This window comes from Telmatherina bonti (assembly GCF_933228915.1).
Source record: "Telmatherina bonti genome assembly, chromosome: 9".
Lineage (NCBI taxonomy): Eukaryota > Metazoa > Chordata > Actinopteri > Atheriniformes > Telmatherinidae > Telmatherina > Telmatherina bonti.
The window spans coordinates 39,334,666-39,353,424 of NC_136627.1; the positions used below are offsets into that span (position 1 = coordinate 39,334,666).

The 18,759-nt window shown below is 51.1% G+C and overlaps 2 protein-coding genes across 2 annotated transcripts in view; both read right to left on the reverse strand.

Moving 5' to 3' along the window:
* Positions 1-3,922, reverse strand: part of LOC306760295 (segment polarity protein dishevelled homolog DVL-3-like) — a gene marked incomplete at its 3' end in the record, with an annotated part of 31,535 nt that extends 27,613 nt beyond the window's left edge. The window contains exons 1-4 of the mRNA XM_079246095.1: positions 3,711-3,922; positions 1,404-1,473; positions 979-1,112; positions 741-835 (exon numbers count right to left, since the gene is read on the reverse strand). Coding sequence (XP_079102221.1) covers positions 741-835; positions 979-1,112; positions 1,404-1,473; positions 3,711-3,871 — 460 coding nt within the window. The 5' untranslated portion in view covers positions 3,872-3,922. The remainder of the gene's footprint in view (positions 1-740; positions 836-978; positions 1,113-1,403; positions 1,474-3,710) is intronic.
* Positions 3,923-4,412: 490 nt separating this feature from the next.
* Positions 4,413-16,702, reverse strand: rnpepl1 (arginyl aminopeptidase like 1). Its single transcript, XM_079246316.1, has 11 exons — positions 15,490-16,702; positions 13,393-13,533; positions 11,970-12,121; positions 11,784-11,900; positions 11,482-11,717; positions 11,286-11,399; positions 11,103-11,215; positions 9,973-10,081; positions 9,663-9,890; positions 7,672-7,814; positions 4,413-6,092 (listed from the first exon to the last, which is right to left on the reverse strand). The coding sequence occupies exons 1-11, from the start codon at positions 15,976-15,978 to the stop codon at positions 5,787-5,789; spliced, it is 2,148 nt and encodes a 715-aa protein (XP_079102442.1). The 5' UTR covers positions 15,979-16,702; the 3' UTR covers positions 4,413-5,786.
* Between the last annotated feature and the right edge of the window lie 2,057 nt (positions 16,703-18,759).

Below are 18,759 nucleotides of genomic sequence, written 5' to 3' on the forward strand. Positions count from 1 at the left end.
TCGGTAGGAAGACATGATGAATCGGTATGAAGACATTATGACTCGGTAGGAAGACATCATGACTCGGTAGGAAGACATGATGAATCGGTAGGAAGACATGATGAATCGGTATGAAGACATTATGACTCGGTAGGAAGACATTATGACTCGGTAGGAAGACATGATGACTCGGTAGGAAGACATGATGAATCGGTAGGAAGACATGATGAATCGGTAGGAAGACATGATGAATCGGTAGGAAGACATGATGAATCGGTAGGAAGACATGATGAATCGGTAGGAAGACATGATGAATCGGTATGAAGACATTATGACTCGGTAGGAAGACATGATGAATCGGTAGGAAGACATGATGAATCGGTAGGAAGACATTATGACTCGGTAGGAAGACATCATGACTCGGTAGGAAGACATGATGAATCGGTAGGAAGACATGATGAATCGGTATGAAGACATTATGACTCGGTAGGAAGACATGATGAATCGGTAGGAAGACATGATGAATCGGTATGAAGACATTATGACTCGGTAGGAAGACATTATGACTCGGTAGGAAGACATCATGACTCGGTAGGAAGACATGATGAATCGGTAGGAAGACACGATGAATCGGTAGGAAGACATGATGAATCGGTAGGAAGACATGATGAATCGGTATGAAGACATTATGACTCGGTAGGAAGACCGATGAAGCGGTATGCGGAACTTCTCTCTCTCTTAATCTGCTAATGTGTTCTTACCTCGCTTGGCCACGTCTGTTCTCTGCAGCCTCTCTGATGGAGAACCAGAATGAACGTCTGACTCCTGTAGTTCATTGTTATAAACAGCTGCAGCACTGACACACACACACACACACACACACACACACACACACACACACACACCATATATGTAAGTGTCAAGTCACTTCCTATCACTATGTTTCATACTTAATTCCTGGAAGTCCAGAGAATGACTCAGCATCAGGTAAGATCTTACTGAAAGGATGGAGGTCTGGAGTCTCCGATCCCACCTGTCCTCTCTATCGGGGGAGGGGCCAGACTGGAGGGCGTGGCTGCTGATTGGATGTCTGAGCCCCTGAAATCAGGTGTGCAGGTGTCTGATGACACTACCTGCAGAGAAGAAGCAGCTGGAGTTCAGCTCAGAGGTATCACCATGGAAACTGATGCTGGAAGCGTTGCCTGGTAACCAGCTGTCCGAGTCAGCAGACATTCCCTGACGTGGCATCGATCAGATCATCGATGATTGATCAATAATTTCCAAGTCCAATCAGGATTGTTCCGGACCGATGTCAGAGCTGGGTCTGAACCAGGCTGCAGGTTCAGTTACCAGAAGTCTGGTTCTGACTCGGGAACCAGAGCTGGACCAGACTGTGTGTGAGTGTGTGTGTGTGTGGTTCTGACCCAACAGATGACACGTCCGTTCACACAGGGTAACCTGGCGTCGTCATCACTGATCTCCTCTTTGACCACCCTGAAAGACAGCATCATCATCCTCATCATCATCATCTTCACCATCATTCGCATCATCATCATCACCATCTTCATCACCATCATCTTCACCATCATCCTCCTCTTCATCACCATTATCATTATCATCCTCAGCATCATCATCGTCACCATCATCATCTTCATCACCATTATCATTATCATCCTCAGCATCATCATCGTCACCATCATCATCACCATTATCATTATCATCCTCAGCATCATCACCATCATCTTCCACATCATCATATGAGTCTTCCTCACACACCAGGGTAAGTCATGGAGTTCCTCAGGGTTCTGTACTTGGACCAATACTTTTCACATTATACATGCTTCCCTTAGGAAATATCACCAGGCAGCATGGTATAAATGTTCATTTCTATGTGGATGACACTCAGATCTATCTCTCCATGAAGCCAGATGAAACCAATCAGTTTCTTAGATTACAAAGACGTCTTACAGACATCAAGACCTGGATGACTCTGAATTTTCTCCTTTTAAACTCAGACAAGACAGAGGTCGTTATCTTCAGGCCTGAAAAACTTAGAACAAAATGATCCAGTTATGTAATTAATCTGGATGGCATTAATCTGGCCTCCAGTACCACTGTGAGGAACCTTGGAGTCATTATTGACCAGGACTTGTCTTTTAGCTCACATGTAAAACAGGTTTCTAGAACCGCCTTCTTCCACCGGCGTAATATTGCAAAAATTAGGAGCATCTTGTCTCAGAAAGATGCAGAAAAATGAGTCCATGCCTTTATTACTTCCAGGCTGGATTACTGTAATTCCTTATTCATGGATTGTCCCAAATATGCCCTGAAAAGTCTCCAGCTGATCCAAAATGCTGCAGCGAGGGTTCTGATGAGGACTAGCAGGAGAGATCATATTTCACCAGTTTTAGCCTCTCTACACTGGCTCCCTGTTAAATCCAGGAGAAAGTTTAAAATTCTTCTCCTCACATATAAAGCTCTCCATGACCAAGCTCCATTGTACATAAAAGATCTTATAGTTCCATATATTCCAAATAGAGCACTTGGCTCTCAGACTGCAGGTTTACTGGTGGTTCCCAGAGTCTCAAAGAGTCCTATGGGAGGAAGGGCCTTTAGCTATCAGGCTCCTCTCTTATGGAACCAGCTCCCACCGTGGGTTCAGGAGGCAGACTCCCTCCACACCTTTAAGATGGAGCTGAAAACCTTCCTTTTCCATGATTCTTATAGTTAGGATATGAGCATCTCCTGAGTTGGAGTCTGCATGTACGGGACCCAACTGTCCAGGTTCTGCTCATTGCTCTTATAGTTATGGGTAGTCTAGCCATCCATTACTTATGTAGCAATGGGGATGTTACCTGATGCACTGAGAAGTACCTCGCTCTATTTCTCTAATATATTAATGTATAAATATATGACAATATTGCGTCTCTAACTTATTTCTCCTTTTTTCCGCAGGTCTTCCTGAATAAGTGCAGTTGTACATGTTGATCTGTCTTTCCTGTCCTCTCCACCCCAACCAGTCGAGGCAGATGGCTGCCCTCCCTGAGCCGGGTTCTGCCGGAGGTTTTCTTCCTGTTAAAGGGGAGTTTTTTCCTTCCCACTGTCGCCTCGTGCAGCTCAGGATGGAGGATTGGATCCAAGTCATGACTCGATGCAATCAGTTGGTTTCTGTTATAGGATATGTATAAACTGGCCTGAAATGATGTGGATGTAAACCTGGGACAACATTGTTGTGAAGTGGCGCTGTACAAATAAAGCTGAACTGAATCATCTTCACTATCATCCTCATCACCATTTTCTTCATCATCACCATCCTCATTGAGATCAGCTGTTTGATCATGCTGATCTTCACCAGAACCTCCTTCCTGACATCTGAGCGCCTCCTCCTCCTCCCTGGTTACTCTGCTGAGATCTTGGGAGGAGGTGGACTTCAGACCCCCCCCCCCCCCCCCCCCCCCCCCGCACCCACCCACCCACCCAGCATGGGGATCCGGCAGGTTCTTCTCAACCTGTTTCTGAACTTCAGTCAGTTGTGTTGGAGCAGGGAGACCACCAGAACCTGCCGTTTCACCCTAAACCCGTCCTGCTGAACCAGAACCAGCTCCGACCCGCAGCGCGCGCCCGTGGCTGCTCCGGGTAAGCTTTGTTACGTCAGCGCCGCGCACGGAGGATTACAGACAGCTGATGAACAAACAAACGCGTGCCCCCCCCCCCCCCCATGAATCACCCACCCGAAGTCGTCGTCCACGGACTTGAAGAAGAACTTCACGTTCGGTTTGTTCAGAACCTGCTTGAAGTCCGCCAGGGTGACGCGCTGCGCGGGCACGCTGATCCGGATCAGGTAGGGGGTCTCCTGGTCCTCCAGGTGATAGATGACCCGGGTTACCTCCATGCTCGCCCCCGCGCGGATGCTGAGGCACCTGCGCGTGTCCGTCAGTGTGAGATGAGTCGGTCCAACTGCTGCACGTCCGTGGTGCTCCGAACCACGTAGCCACGCGCAACTTCCGGTTGGGTTTTTCAAAACAAGAGAAAGGAAGAACCCTGACGACCTGAAAAACTGATCCGGTTCCGTGGCGACATCTCAGGTTCCACCAGAGATCAATAATTACCGGTTTAGTTAGGTAGAACCAATCAGCAGCTGCTGGTCCATCGAACCTCTTCGGTATCAGAACGGTGAATCGAATATTGAACGGTTTCCGGAACTTGGTCTCTAAAAGTAAATTTCCACTTTTTTATTTTACATCTGAAACTCAGAAAACCTTATTCTGGTTCAGGGAAAATAAACAAGTCGGGCCGCAGAATCCACATTTAGCCAGAAAGATTCAGATTTATAGTGTTGGGGGATATAAAATGATTAAATTAATAAGTCAGATCATCAATTCCACTTTTATCTCGACCTTTTATTGTGAAGGTGGAATCACAAACTTCCGGTAAATTTAAAAAACACATCAAAGCAACTGATCATTTCTGACTTAACCTTTTCCGGTTTGACATAAAAATAAAAGCAGGATGCCGATTCAGATTCCTTCAAAATAAAACTACAAACCGGAATGTGACGTCAGAAAAACTGTACATAGATCAGAGTTAACATGTAGAATCAATATAATAAATATTAAGGTGAATTACCAATTTATTCTGCTTCACTGATCAATGTTAAATCAATCAGATAAGAACCAATAAGCCAGCGGGAAGTAGGACTTTATTTTTCAGTTTATTCAGACGAGGCGTTTAGTGTCGCCTGGGAACTTCCTGACTGTGCAGCTGTTCTGGGACCTGGTTTTCCAGGTGACTGGTCTTACTGGATCTGGTTCTGGTGAAAGCTTGGATCTATGCTTCTGGTAATGTTTTCTATAAAAATCAGTCCAGAGAAGAACAAAGGCCGCTCAGGTGAAGGTTGTGGGTTCAGTCCAGCTGGGTCCGGGTCGGTCGGCATGTCCGGTTCCGGTGGAGGCTTTGGGTTCAGTCCAGCTGGGTCCGGGTCGGTCGGCATGTCCGGTTCCGGTGGAGGCTTTGGGTTCAGTCCAGCTGGGTCCGGGTCGGTCGGCATGTCCGGTTCCGGTGGAGGCTTTGGGTTCAGTCCAGCTGGGTCCGGGTCGGTCGGCATGTCCGGTTCCGGTGGAGGCTTTGGGTTCAGTCCAGCTGGGTCCGGGTCGGTCGGCATGTCCGGTTCCGGTGGAGGCTTTGGGTTCAGTCCAGCTGGGTCCGGGTCGGTCGGCATGTCCGGTTCCGGTGGAGGCTTTGGGTTCAGTCCAGCTGGGTCCGGGTCGGTCGGCATGTCCGGTTCCGGTGGAGGCTTTGGGTTCAGTCCAGCTGGGTCCGGGTCGGTCGGCATGTCCGGTTCCGGTGGAGGCTTTGGGTTCAGTCCAGCTGGGTCCGGGTCGGTCGGCATGTCCGGTTCCGGTGGAGGTAGAGTTCAGGGTGAATCCTGCTTTCCAGCATAAAAATCAAATGACAGGTTTTTTGGAAAGAAAGTGAAGGCAAGGACTGGCTCTGGTCCTGGTCCTGACTTGGACTGGCTCTGGTCCTGGTCCTGACTTGGACCATCCTGACTTGGACCATCACCTGCTGCAGGTAAGGAGGTTTCCTGGTGGACTCTCAGCCAATCAGGAGACTCCAGTCAAAGTTAGATCCTACAACCAGCATTGGTTCTTTGTGCTCACATGACTCGGCCCCTCTGGGGGCCTCTGAGGGCCGGGGACCAGGGTTTGAGCCGCAGCGGAGTGGATCCTCTTCCAGTGTTTAAACTCAGTGTCTCCATGGCAACTGGCCACTCACAGCACCTGTCCATCAACCAATCAGAGCGGTCGTCACGCTGAGACATTGACGTCCAGCATAGCGATGGCAGCGGCTGTCCCGTTCGCAGCGGTAGTGGTTGCCATGGCAGCAGGTGTTTGCTGTGGGGGGCTGGAGGGGGGGAAGGAAGGCACGGGGTCCAGAGACGGGCTGTTCTGATTTGTCAGAGCAGATCCGGTCTGGAACAGGATCTGCTGCAACGTCCGCCTCAGGTTGGGATGGAGGCGGCGCTGCGTCTGGTAGAAGATCTCCACGGCAACGCACTTCATCACCCCGGCAACCAAGTCCTCATACAGAGGGACGGTGTACATTCTGGAGGTCTGTGGAGAGGGGGGTTCAGGGTCAGCATGGTCTCCATCAGAACCGCTTCAGGAACTAGAGTTCTGACACCTGGTTCTGGGCTGACACTCCAAAGGTCAGGAACTGATCCAGAACCAGGACTGGAAGGTGGACTCTGTAGTCCGGCAGAGCAGCATGAGGTTCCATCAGCAGCCATGTTCACATCGACAGAGACCCGTTGCAAGACGTCAATAATCGCACCATAAAAGAAAAACGTGCACAATAAGTTCACGTAATAATTTATGTCTCTCTCGCTCGCTCTGGATGAGAGGGCGGTCGATCGAGCGATGTTTTAAAACAACGAAACACAACAAGCTTCCATCACCGGCAGCTCTTCCCGCCGGTCCACCAACCCGGGCGGTGAACCGGCACGTCAACGACGAACAGGGCAGTGCAATGCGACGGCGGTCGGTAGACCGGACGGCGCGGTCGGTAGACCGGACGGCGCGGTCGGTAGACCGGACGGCGCGGTCGGTAGACCGGACGGCGCGGTCGGTAGACCGGACGGCGCGGTCGGTAGACCGGACGGCGCGGTCGGTAGACCGGACGGCGCGGTCGGTAGATCGGACGGCGCGGTCGGTAGACCGGACGGCGCGGTCGGTAGACCGGACGGCGCGGTCGGTAGACCGGACGGCGCGGTCGGTAGATCGGACGGCGCGGTCGGTAGACCGGACGGCGCGGTCGGTAGATCGGACGGCGCGGTCGGTAGACCGGACGGCGCGGTCGGTAGACCGGACGGCGCGGTCGGTAGACCGGACGGCGCGGTCGGTAGACCGGACGGCGCGGTCGGTAGATCGGACGGCGCGGTCGGTAGATCGGACGGCGCGGTCGGTAGACCGGACGGCGCGGTCGGTAGATCGGACGGCGCGGTCGGTAGACCGGACGGCGCGGTCGGTAGACCGGACGGCGCGGTCGGTAGACCGGACGGCGCGGTCGGTAGACCGGACGGCGCGGTCGGTAGATCGGACGGCGCGGTCGGTAGACCGGACGGCGCGGTCGGTAGACCGGACGGCGCGGTCGGTAGACCGGACGGCGCGGTCGGTAGACCGGACGGCGCGGTCGGTAGACCGGACGGCGCGGTCGGTAGATCGGACGGCGCGGTCGGTAGATCGGACGGCGCGGTCGGTAGACCGGACGGCGCGGTCGGTAGACCGGACGGCGCGGTCGGTAGACCGGACGGCGCGGTCCCCTATGCGATATAACTGTCCTACATGGCGTTAGGAGACCAGACGTTCCAGATGACCACGTTGGCGCAGGACAAATCGTTGCAGCCGACTGCGACTCAGTGATACTTGACACATCCAGCTAAAAGTTCCGTAGAAATGAAAGCTTGGCGATCTCTGCAACAGCGGAGCTGCATTCTCATTATTTCAGATGGAAATGGTCTCAAAACGACGACGGTCTCTCAGCGCCGTGTTATCATCTATCGCAATCATTTCTAAGACAATTAACGGCATGGTAAAATCTGTTACTGTGACGACGTTCCAGTTGCAATCAGAACAGTGGTATAAGCAGACAGGGTCAGACTGGAAACATGGCGGCATGGCTCCGCGTACTTACGTGTTTTTGCAGGAAGGCTCGGACTCGCGGCAGATCGGGGTAGAAGGCACTCCTCACCACCATCTGGAGCCAGCGGATCTGGACTTCAGCATTCAGACCGTCAAACAGGGACGAGTAGCAGCTGGACAGACTTGTCATCACATCTGAGACAGAAAATGACCAATTAATACCATCCAATCAATAACATCTCATCTATATCGCTGATCCGAATCGGACCGAGCGATAAGGACCGTGAGGCCGATGCCGATTAGAACGGTGTGTTTGCAAGCAGACCACAAGCACGGCCTGAAGCATCCAGACCCGGCACAACCATTAATAAAAGCCATCAGACCATTAATAAAAGAAATTGATAAAGAATAAAATAACTCCTTGTTTTGGTTCCTCATGGTTCCCACGGCAACAAGGATTAATTCCAGCAGAACATTTTACTGCTTTACAGTATTTAGTACTTTAGTACTTGTGGAACTTTACAGCAGCTGCACAGTTTTTCTTTCCGTTTAGGCCGGAGCTGAATGCTGTATGCTAGCAACATAATGAGGGACGTTTCTGGAAAACTGATCCCCGCAGCTCTCTGATGACCTCTAACCTTAAATTTTCTTTCCTCCATCATTTTCTCAGACGTCACAACGTCTTCCGCGGAGTTTTAAATGGTCACAAACAGTCAGACAGTAACCTTCCTCCATAACAACGCGCGCTGCTGCTATTACAGCCCGCAACACATTCTAGTATTTCCAGACAAAGTTAAACACGACGACAGCGACTGCAGACTGGAATTTCTCCATTTCGGCTGATTAAAGCTCCGCCCCTCTGCTTCCTGTCGCTGCTCTGAAAATACGCCTCGACACGCAGCTGACGGACTGATGAACACTCGTTCTGGTCTCTCAAGTATCTTCAACTCATACTGCTTTTTCAGCAGCCAGCTAATGCTACGCTAGGTTAGCATAGCTGCAGCGATGCTATTGCTAACAGCCAGTGTGAAAGTCTCATTGCTGACTGAGAGGGCCGTGTACGATAAGGAGGAGGCTTTGCTCCACTCCAGCTGATCGTTTATGGTGACTTGTCATTCAGTAAGTTACCGATGGAACTCGCTGACCGCATCACACACACAGATCACACCTTGTATCAGTACGCAGCGCTACATACTCCAGACAGGCTGTCACAACTTAAGCTCCACTGTCCACAGTGTTGACTGTGGACAGTGGAGCTCCCCGTCCCGAGTCGCCGGATGGTGGACCAGAATCTCCGTCTAGACGTCATTCTCCATGCCCTCTCCGAACTCCTCCCATTCCCAATTTTTTGCCTCAGTGACCTGCGAAGTTGCGATACCCATCGCCTTCGGAGTCCCATAGGACAAAAAGTCTCGGTAAGAGTCCTCCTTCAGCTTGACGGCAACTCTCACTGCTGTTGTCCAACAAGTTCTGGGATCACTGCCACAACAGGCAACGACCCCCAAGGAGGCTACTCTGGTCTGCTGGGGTAAACCCCAACAAACATGCTGAGCTGTCTCCTCTGAAACTGTCCTCAGCGAGAGACATTATGCAGGTGGAGGCATGCTCACTGTACCCCATCTCAGTGTTTCTTACTGGGGGAAATTCAGACTCCAGCCCCTTTTGAAGGTAACTGGTTCCAGAACCAGAGAAATGTCCTGGGTTGAGGTCTCCTTTTGACCTTGAGGACCAACTCAGGGCCTTTTCCTCCCGTGAGAGGTGACATTCCTCATTCCTTGGGTCCATGAGTATCGACCTGGCCACCGGGCGCACACGAAGAACCCAACCTCCAGGCCCGGCTCAAAAGGGATCCCTGTTGACTTGGATGCGGGCAACAGATATCTGGATCATAAGGGTCTTTGTCTGGTCTTTCACCAGAGACCTGTTTACGTCAGACTACCCTACCACAAAATGTAGCTCCAAGGACACACAAGTCTCAACATTTGATCAATGACATTTCCCTGGTTCATGGTGTGACACGTCCTAGTTCTGAAGTGTCCATACCCAGGGGGAGCGGTGACTGGTCCAGCATGCGGTCTAGGAACAGAACCACCTGGAAGGTGCTCCAGGCTGATAGGTTGAAGTTTTTCAGGGTCTGGCAATCGGGAGGCTCGCCGTTCCTCCACAGGTCACACAGTTGCTGAACCGGCCCAATCAGAGCAGCCCCCGCCGACAGGTCCGGTTCAAACAGAGGTGGTCCACAACCGCTGAGCCAGCGCTCAAACTCCAGACCTGGGGACCCACACAGGACGTGATGTCACTCAGTCACAGAATAGGAGGGGCCTGTGGTACCAAGTCCTGCAATTCACCTGACCTTTTCTCTGAGCGACAGCGGCGTCCTTCAGGTCCGGAAAGGAACGCAGGAAGTAGTCGATGAGGTCCTGAGCCACCACGCTCCGGAACCGGAACTCCGAGATGTAGTCCTGCTCACACACAAACACACATTTAAAGACACAGACACACACAACAGTAAATTTATAAGTTCACACATTGACTTTCGTCATGTGCAATTTTTTGTACAGCATGTGATGTAAAATCTAAAATCTGAATAAAATCTTCAGATTTGGTTTTATCCGCCGTCGGAATCAGAAACACTGAAGCAACACGGGAACAAAGCATTTCGGTTCCAACACAGACACCTGTGGGACACCACAGGTCAGGATCTGCTCCAGATCCTTCCCTCCAATCCCAATGCTGCAGTTTGATCATCACTATATTATGATCCATGGAGTCAAAAGCTAGTTTGAAATCAATAAACTGCTGTGATTGTTTTTATACAATTTGGATTTTCTTCTATAAAGTGACTTGTTGCTGGTGATGCTGATCTGTTGTCTGAAAAATTATTACCTAATCAAATGTTCTTCACCACGACAGACCGGCGCAGAGTCCGCATTACTGCAGACGCCGCACCGATCCGTCTGTCGATCTCACGCTCCATCCTTCCCTCACTCGTGAACAAGACCCCGAGATATTTAAACTCCTCCACTTGAGGCAGGACCTGACTCCCGACCCGGAGAGGGCAATCCACCCTATTCCAGCTGAGGACCATGGTCTCAGATTTGGAGGTGCTGATTCTCATCCCAGCCGCTTCACACTCGGCCGCGAATCGCTCAAGCGAGAGCTGGAGATCACGACCAGATGAAGCCAACAGGACCACGTCATCTGCAAAAAGCAGAGACCCAATCCTGAGGCCACCAAGCCGGATCCCCTCAACACATCGGCTGCGCCTAGAAATTCTGTCCATATAAGTTATGAACAGAATCGGTGATAAAGGGCAGCCTTGGCGGAGTCCAACCCTCACCGGAAACGGATCCGACTTACTACCGGCAATGCGGACCAAGCTCTGACACCTGTCGTACAGGGACCAGACAGCTCGCAGTTCAGGTGTGTGTGTGTGTGTGTGTAATTGTGTTCAGGTGTGTGTGTGTAGGTGTGTTTTCTGACCCGGAGAAAGCGATCGAAACGTCTCACGTCCCCGCAGAGTTCAGACAAGTAGGAGACGAAGCAGAATCCTTTCTCGTAGGTGAAGAGGTTCATCAGCGTGCTCGGGTTCACACCTGGAGGGGAGGGGCCACAGTGATCTGTAGCTGTGGAAACCACATCTGTGTGTGTGTGTGTGTGTGTTACCTGGCTCAAACTTGACCTGCAGCTTGCTGACGGGGTTGTTGTCTCCAAGGAGACGCAGCTGTCTGTGGAGGGCGTCCAATCGTACGGCAGTTTCCAGGCAGGTGAATGCCTCACCTGCAGGTGAGGACAAGACAGTTCCCGTTAGCATGCCTCTGAGCGCCACGCCGTGGACAGTCGCCATAGCGACCCCACTCACCGCAGGCCTCCGTGGTGATCCTCCGTTGGGCGTAGGTGGCGAGACCTTCACTCAGCCACATCTCCTCCCAGGTGGCGTTGGTGACGGCGTTCCCGAACCAGCCGTGGGCGATCTCGTGGACCACGTCGATCAGCAGGAACTCGCTGCTCTCCAGGATGGAGGCGATGATGAAGGTCAGGCAGGGGTTCTCCATGGCGACGATGGGAAAGGAGGGGGGGAGGAAGACGATGTCGCACCTGAGGAGAGGGAGCATCAATGACGCTGCTCGCCACCCAGCGTTTCAATAAAGGTTCCAGTCTCACCTGCCCCACAGGTAGGGTCCAAACAAATCCTCGGCTGCGGCCAGCCAGCGCTCCACGCTGCCCCCCAGCTTCTTCACTGCACATGACAGCAGACATGGCTCCGCCCACACGCGGCTCCTGATTGGACAAAGTTTGATTAAAACCTGATCATGTATACCCCCCCCCCGCCGCCGCCAGGTGAGCCACCTCGGACCAACGTCCACATGCTGCAGCTCTCCCGCCACCAGAGCCACCAGGTAGGACGGGACCGGGAATTCCATGGAGAACTGGAACCTCCGATCCTGTTTGGAATAGGAACTCCTGGAAGCGCTCATCAGAACCGTGACCCCCTCTGGGACCTGAGGATGAGGAGGATGAAGATGTTCTTACCACTAAAACGGGTTCCATCTCTGGTCTCTGGTCTACTGGTCTGCTGGTCTAATAGTCTGCTGGTCTACTGGTCTGCTGGTCTAATAGTCTGCTGGTCTACTGGTCTGCTGGTCTACTGGTCTCAAAGTCTGCTGGTCTAATAGTCTGCTGGTCTAATAGTCTGCTGGTCTAATAGTCTGCTGGTCTAATAGTCTGCTGGTCTAATAGTCTGCTGGTCTAATAGTCTGCTGGTCTAATAGTCTGCTGGTCTAATAGTCTGCTGGTCTAATAGCCTGCTGGTCTAATAGTCTGCTGGTCTAATAGTCTGCTGGTCTAATAGTCTGCTGGTCATAGTCTGCTGGTCATAGTCTGCTGGTCATAGTCTGCTGGTCATAGTCTGCTGGTCTACTGGTCTCAAAGTCTGCTGGTCTAATAGTCTGCTGGTCTAATAGTCTGCTGGTCATAGTCTGCTGGTCTAATAGTCTGCTGGTCTAATAGTCTGCTGGTCTAATAGTCTGCTGGTCATAGTCTGCTGGTCTAATAGTCTGCTGGTCTAATAGCCTGCTGGTCTAATAGCCTGCTGGTCTAATAGCCTGCTGGTCTAATAGTCTGCTGGTCATAGTCTGCTGGTCATAGTCTGCTGGTCTACTGGTCTCAAAGTCTGCTGGTCTAATAGTCTGCTGGTCATAGTCTGCTGGTCTAATAGTCTGCTGGTCTAATAGTCTGCTGGTCATAGTCTGCTGGTCTACTGGTCTCAAAGTCTGCTGGTCTAATAGTCTGCTGGTCTAATAGTCTGCTGGTCTAATAGTCTGCTGGTCTACTGGTCTGCTGGTCTAATAGTCTGCTGGTCTAATAGTCTGCTGGTCTACTGGTCTCAAAGTCTGCTTGTCTCAAAGTCTGCTGGTCTACTGGTCTCAAAGTCTGCTGGTCTCAAAGCCTGCTGGTCTCAAAGCCTGCTGGTCTAATAGTCTGCTGGTCTCAAAGCCTGCTGGTCTAATAGTCTGCTGGTCTAATAGTCTGCTGGTCTAATAGCCTGCTGGTCTAATAGCCTGCTGGTCTAATAGCCTGCTGGTCTAATAGCCTGCTGGTCTAATAGCCTGCTGGTCTACTAGTCTGCTGGTCTAATAGTCTGCTGGTCTAATAGTCTGCTGGTCATAGTCTGCTGGTCATAGTCTGCTGGTCTACTGGTCTCAAAGTCTGCTGGTCTACTAGTCTGCTGGTCTACTAGTCTGCTGGTCTCTGGTCGGTCCATTTGATTCACCCGGACTGTGGCGGTGTAGGTGCTCTTCACGGCTGGCGTGTCGAAACAGGGGAAGAAGGATCGGTTGCAGACCGAGTGTCCCTGAGTGAAGACTAGAGGACGAGACTGTCCACAGGTCAGGTCCGAGTCCAGCCACCAGATCTGAGGACAGAGACACAACTGATAGATCTCACTGATGGGGTCTACTCATGACTTCACCAAGCCTCCACCAAGACCACCAGTTCCTGGGACCAGTTCTAGAGCAAAACAAGGTCCTAAACCAGAGGTCAAGACCACCAGTTCCTGGGACCAGTTCTAGAGCAAAACAAGGTCCTGTACCAGAGGTCAAGACCACCAGTTTCTGGGACCAGTTCTAGAGCAAAACAAGGTCTTAAACCAGAGGTCAAGACCACCAGTTTCTGGGACCAGTTCTAGAACAAAACAAGGTCCTGTACCAGAGGTCAAGACCACCAGTTTCTGGGACCAGTTCTAGAGCAAAACAAGGTCCCGAACCAGAGGTCAAGACCACCAGTTCCTGGGACCAGTTCTAGAGCAAAACAAGGTCCTGTACCAGAGGTCAAGACCACCAGTTCCTGGGACCAGTTCTAGAGCAAAACAAGGTCCTGTACCAGAGGTCAAGACCACCAGTTTCTGGGACCAGTTCTAGAGCAAAACAAGGTCCTAAACCAGAGGTCAAGACCACCAGTTTCTGGGACCAGTTCTAGAGCAAAACAAGGTCCTAAACCAGAGGTCAAGACCACCAGTTTCTGGGACCAGTTCTAGAGCAAAACAAGGTCCCGAACCAGAGGTCAAGACCACCAGTTCCTGGGACCAGTTCTAGAGCAAAACAAGGTCCTGTACCAGAGGTCAAGACCACCAGTTTCTGGGACCAGTTCTAGAGCAAAACAAGGTCTTAAACCAGAGGTCAAGACCACCAGTTTCTGGGACCAGTTCTAGAACAAAACAAGGTCCTGTACCAGAGGTCAAGACCACCAGTTTCTGGGACCAGTTCTAGAACAAAACAAGGTCCTGTACCAGAGGTCAAGACCACCAGTTTCTGGGACCAGTTCTAGAGCAAAACAAGGTCCTGAACCAGAGGTCAAGACCACCAGTTTCTGGGACCAGTTCTAGAGCAAAACAAGGTCTTAAACCAGAGGTCAAGACCATCAGTTTCTGGGACCAGTTCTAGAGCAAAACAAGGTCCTAAACCAGAGGTCAAGACCACCAGTTTCTGGGACCAGTTCTAGAGCAAAACAAGGTCTTAAACCAGAGGTCAAGACCACCAGTTCCTGGGACCAGTTCTAGAGCAAAACAAGGTCCTGTACCAGAGGTCAAAACCACCAGTTCCTGGGACCAGTTCTAGAGCAAAACAAGGTCTTAAACCAGAGGTCAAGACCACCAGTTCCTGGGACCAGTTCTAGAGCAAAACAAGGTCCTGAACCAGAGGTCAAGACCACCAGTTCCTGGGACCAGTTCTAGAGCAAAACAAGGTCCTGAACCAGAGGTCAAGACCACCAGTTCCTGGGACCAGTTCTAGAGCAAAACAAGGTCCTGTACCAGAGGTCAAGACCACCAGTTTCTGGGACCAGTTCTAGAGCAAAACAAGGTCCTGAACCAGAGGTCAAGACCACCAGTTTCTGGGACCAGTTCTAGAGCAAAACAAGGTCCTGAACCAGAGGTCAAGACCACCAGTTTCTGGGACCAGTTATAGAGCAAAACAAGGTCCTAAACCAGAGGTCAAGACCACCAGTTCCTGGGACCAGTTCTAGAGCAAAACAAGGTCCTGTACCAGAGGTCAAGACCACCAGTTCCTGGGACCAGTTATAGAGCAAAACAAGGTCCTAAACCAGAGGTCAAGACCACCAGTTTCTGGGACCAGTTATAGAGCAAAACAAGGTCCTAAACCAGAGGTCAAGACCACCAGTTTCTGGGACCAGTTCTAGAGCAAAACAAGGTCCCGAACCAGAGGTCAAACTCAGACTAAGTCCATCTCAGACCAGTCTGAAATTAGGTCTACTTCACTTTCTGGATCTCAAACCAGTTTTTTTTTTTCCCAATCTGGAACCAGCCTCATGGACCCGGAACCAGTCCACACCGACATACAGAGGAAGTTCTTACCGCTGGTCCATCCGTGGTGGTGTAGCGGACCGTGATCTGGATCACCCCATCGGCGTTCCCGGCTGCGGTTGGCAGACTGATGCTAAGAGAGGAGCCGTAGTCAGTAAACGGGTCGACCCGGTACGTCAGGGAGACGGGCTCCTCTGGCCCGTTCCCTGGTACCTTGCAGTCTATGGAGTGGATTAAGAGGGAGGAGTGGGAGTCCAGAATGAGGGTGCAGACCCCCGTCTGGACCGGGACCAGGTCCAGTACCAGCCAGCCGCTCATCTCCTTCATGGCAAAGTTCAGCTGCAGATCCAGGTGGAAGTGCCGCAGCTGGAAGCACCTGAAGTTGGAGGCCGAGGCCACGTCCACCAGAAGACGGTGTGGGGATCCGGGTCCTGGACCCACCGAGGGCCTGTTGGACTCCCTGATGTGCCGGTCCCCAGAGTCCAACAAGGACTTCCTGCAGCAGCAAAGTGAGGTGGGACTCTGGTGGAACTCTGCCATGGCCAGCCAAACCTGGACCAGACCACACTTAGATCCGGACCAACTGCATCAACACAAACCAGACCGGGTCTTTAAAGTTCTGGACTGATCTGGCAGAAAAGACCAGGTCTGAAGCTTCTAAAGAAACCAGGTCTGGGATCCGAACCGGATCTCATCTACAGCAACTGGGTCAGAAGGAACCAGTTCACTTCTCCAGTCTGGTTCTCCGGAGTTAAACTTTTAGCCCAGTTTGGCCCAGTTCGGACTGCTGACCCGAGTCGCACTGCCGGGTCACTCTAAACCTCCAGAACCAAGTCCAACCTGGCTTTCAGCCGCGTGCACGCGCAGCTAGCTGCTAAATTAGCACCATTAGCTTTAAAAAATAACCCGAGTTAGAGGTCAAAGCAGCCGGAACCAACTGACCCGGTTTAGCTGCCCTGCTAACCAGGTTTGTTAAACAGCACGCGGACGGGTCCGTCCCGGTTCCGCAGAGACTGTCGCGGAGCTTCTGAGACAAACATTCAGTAAAATCCATCTGGACGCCGAAACCAGACGGACACCGGCTCCTCCTGCGGGGCTCTGCCCGGCGCCCCGCGCTGCCTCCGGCTGCCCCGGTCCACCTCCTCCAGGCGGCTGAACGTGGACGGCAAGAGCGAGACAGAAGAGAGGCAGTCCGGGGAAGAGAGAGGAGAGACGCGGCGCCGCAGGACCGAGGAGACAGGACTCCGCTCCGGACTGAACAGGAAGTAACTACAGCGGGAAGAAAGTTTGTGTAGGCCGCAGGAGGGCGCTGTGGAGGCGGGGAGAGGCCGGCGGGAGGTCGTAGGGGCGGAAGGTGGGGGGTAGGCATTTTCAAAACTTTAATTCAAAATACTATTTTTTAAAATCCCTGAATGTTATTAAAGCTGTATTTCTAACATGAATTATTACATTCTTGCTGTTTTTAGTTTAATTGACACATTTTTGGCAACAGCCTGTCGGCTGCATCTGGCTTCAGACCCCTGTGGCATGTGCCCCCTCCCACACTGAAAACCCGGCCTTTCCATGACACCTAGAACTGCGCAAAAACTAAATATTACCATAAAATCGGCTAAATACCTACGTTTAAAAACGTCTCAGATATTGCTAAAAAGTTTTTACTCTCTCAAGAGGTTTTTCAGACATTTCGATATAGAAATACACTTTTTGCGTTTACGTGTCCGCAGGCGTGACGTGGGTGTCGTGACCAAATAATTCCCGGTAAAGATGGCGGTGTGTGGAATAAACAACGGTGAGTTTCAGAGTGTAAGAAAAGAAAATGATGGAGAAAAGCTGTGAAAATCCGAAGCATTCTCCACAGCAAGTAGAAAACCCTAAAATAACGCTACGTGCCCTCTTTGCATTGACCGCCATGTTTGTAAGAGAAACGAGTTTACGACACTTGATGTGAATGTGCTAAATGTTGTTTAATGGAAACACCCGCAAATCACAATTGTAGTTTGTCAGAACTTACAAATTTCGTTTTTATTTAGCAAAAAATGTAATGGAAACGCAGAGGGCGCACTTGTTCATCGCTAGCTGCCATGTTGTGCTTATTGGTTTCTGTGGGAAACCAGCGGGAGTGCGCTGACGTCACTAAAAGGTACGGAAGCCCAAAAGGTGCTGGCGGGGCAAAAACAAAAATCTTGATTTTCATAAAAATAAATCTTCATAAACAGCAAATTCGAATAAATCAATAATCGCCTACCCCTACTGTTCAGCTCATTAGCTCTGTCCAGACCTCCATCAGGCTGGTCCCCCTTTAACTTGAAGCCGGTGATCTTCTTCATTCCAGACCACACATCCCTCAGGTTATTCTGCTGGAGCTGACTTTCTAACTTCTTCCTGTAGTCCTCCTTGCACTTCTTAGTTTGTGTTTTAAGTTGTTTTTGTGTTGCCCTCAATAACTCCCTGTCTCCATCCCTGAAGGCTTTCTTTTTGATGTTCAGCAGCTTTTTCAGGTCACTGGTGATCCAGGGTTTGTTATTGGGGAAGCACCTCACTGTTCTTGTTGGGACGATGCTGTCCACACAGAAGTTTATGTAATCTGTCACACACTCAGTCATGGCGTTGATGTCGTCTCCATGAGGTTCACAGAGGACGTTCCAGTCTGTAGCCTCAAAGCCTCCTCTAAGAGCATCTTCAGCTTCAGCAGACCAGATTTTGATAGTCTTTGTGATGACTGGTTGCTGCTGAACGATGGGCTTGTAGGTGGAGGTGAGAAGAACCAGATTATGGTCAGATCTTCCTAAAGGAGGCAGGGCAGAACAACTGGATCCATTATTCATATTTGCATAAAATAAGTCCAACATCTTATTTTCTCTGGTGGAGCAGCTGACAAACTGCTGGAATGTTGGTAGAGTTGCAGAGAGGGAGACGTTGTTGAAGTCTCCGGAGATCGCCATGAATGAGTTTGGATGCTGTGTTTGTAGCCGAGCAACGACGGAGCTGATGACATCACAGGCTGTGTCTGGTGCGGTACCAGGTATTATATAAACCGCTACCAGAATAACACAGGTAAACTCTCTGGGTAAATAATATGGACGGAAGCTCACAGCTAACAGTTCCATGTCCCTTGTGCATATCTTCTCCTTGACAGTAACATGTCCAGGATGACACCAACGCTGGTTAACCAGCACTGCAATTCCACCACCCTTTAGCTTTCCGCTGTGTTGTCTACTGCGGTCTGCACGGACCGTTTTAAAGCCCGGTACAGACACATTACAGTCAGGGATGTGTTCATGCAGCCATGTCTGAAGCTTCATCACTCCATCCACTTCCTCA

Coding starts and splice junctions, on each gene's coding strand:
- rnpepl1 (XM_079246316.1), bottom strand. CDS start 15,978: ATGGCAGAGTTCCACCAGAGTCCCACCTCACTTTGCTGCTGCAGGAAG. Junction 9,891..9,972: donor CGCTGTCGCTCAGAGAAAAG/GTCAGGTGAATT, acceptor GTGGGTCCCCAG/GTCTGGAGTTTGAGCGCTGG. Junction 6,093..7,671: donor GAGCCTTCCTGCAAAAACAC/GTAAGTACGCGG, acceptor CCCTCTCCACAG/ACCTCCAGAATGTACACCGT.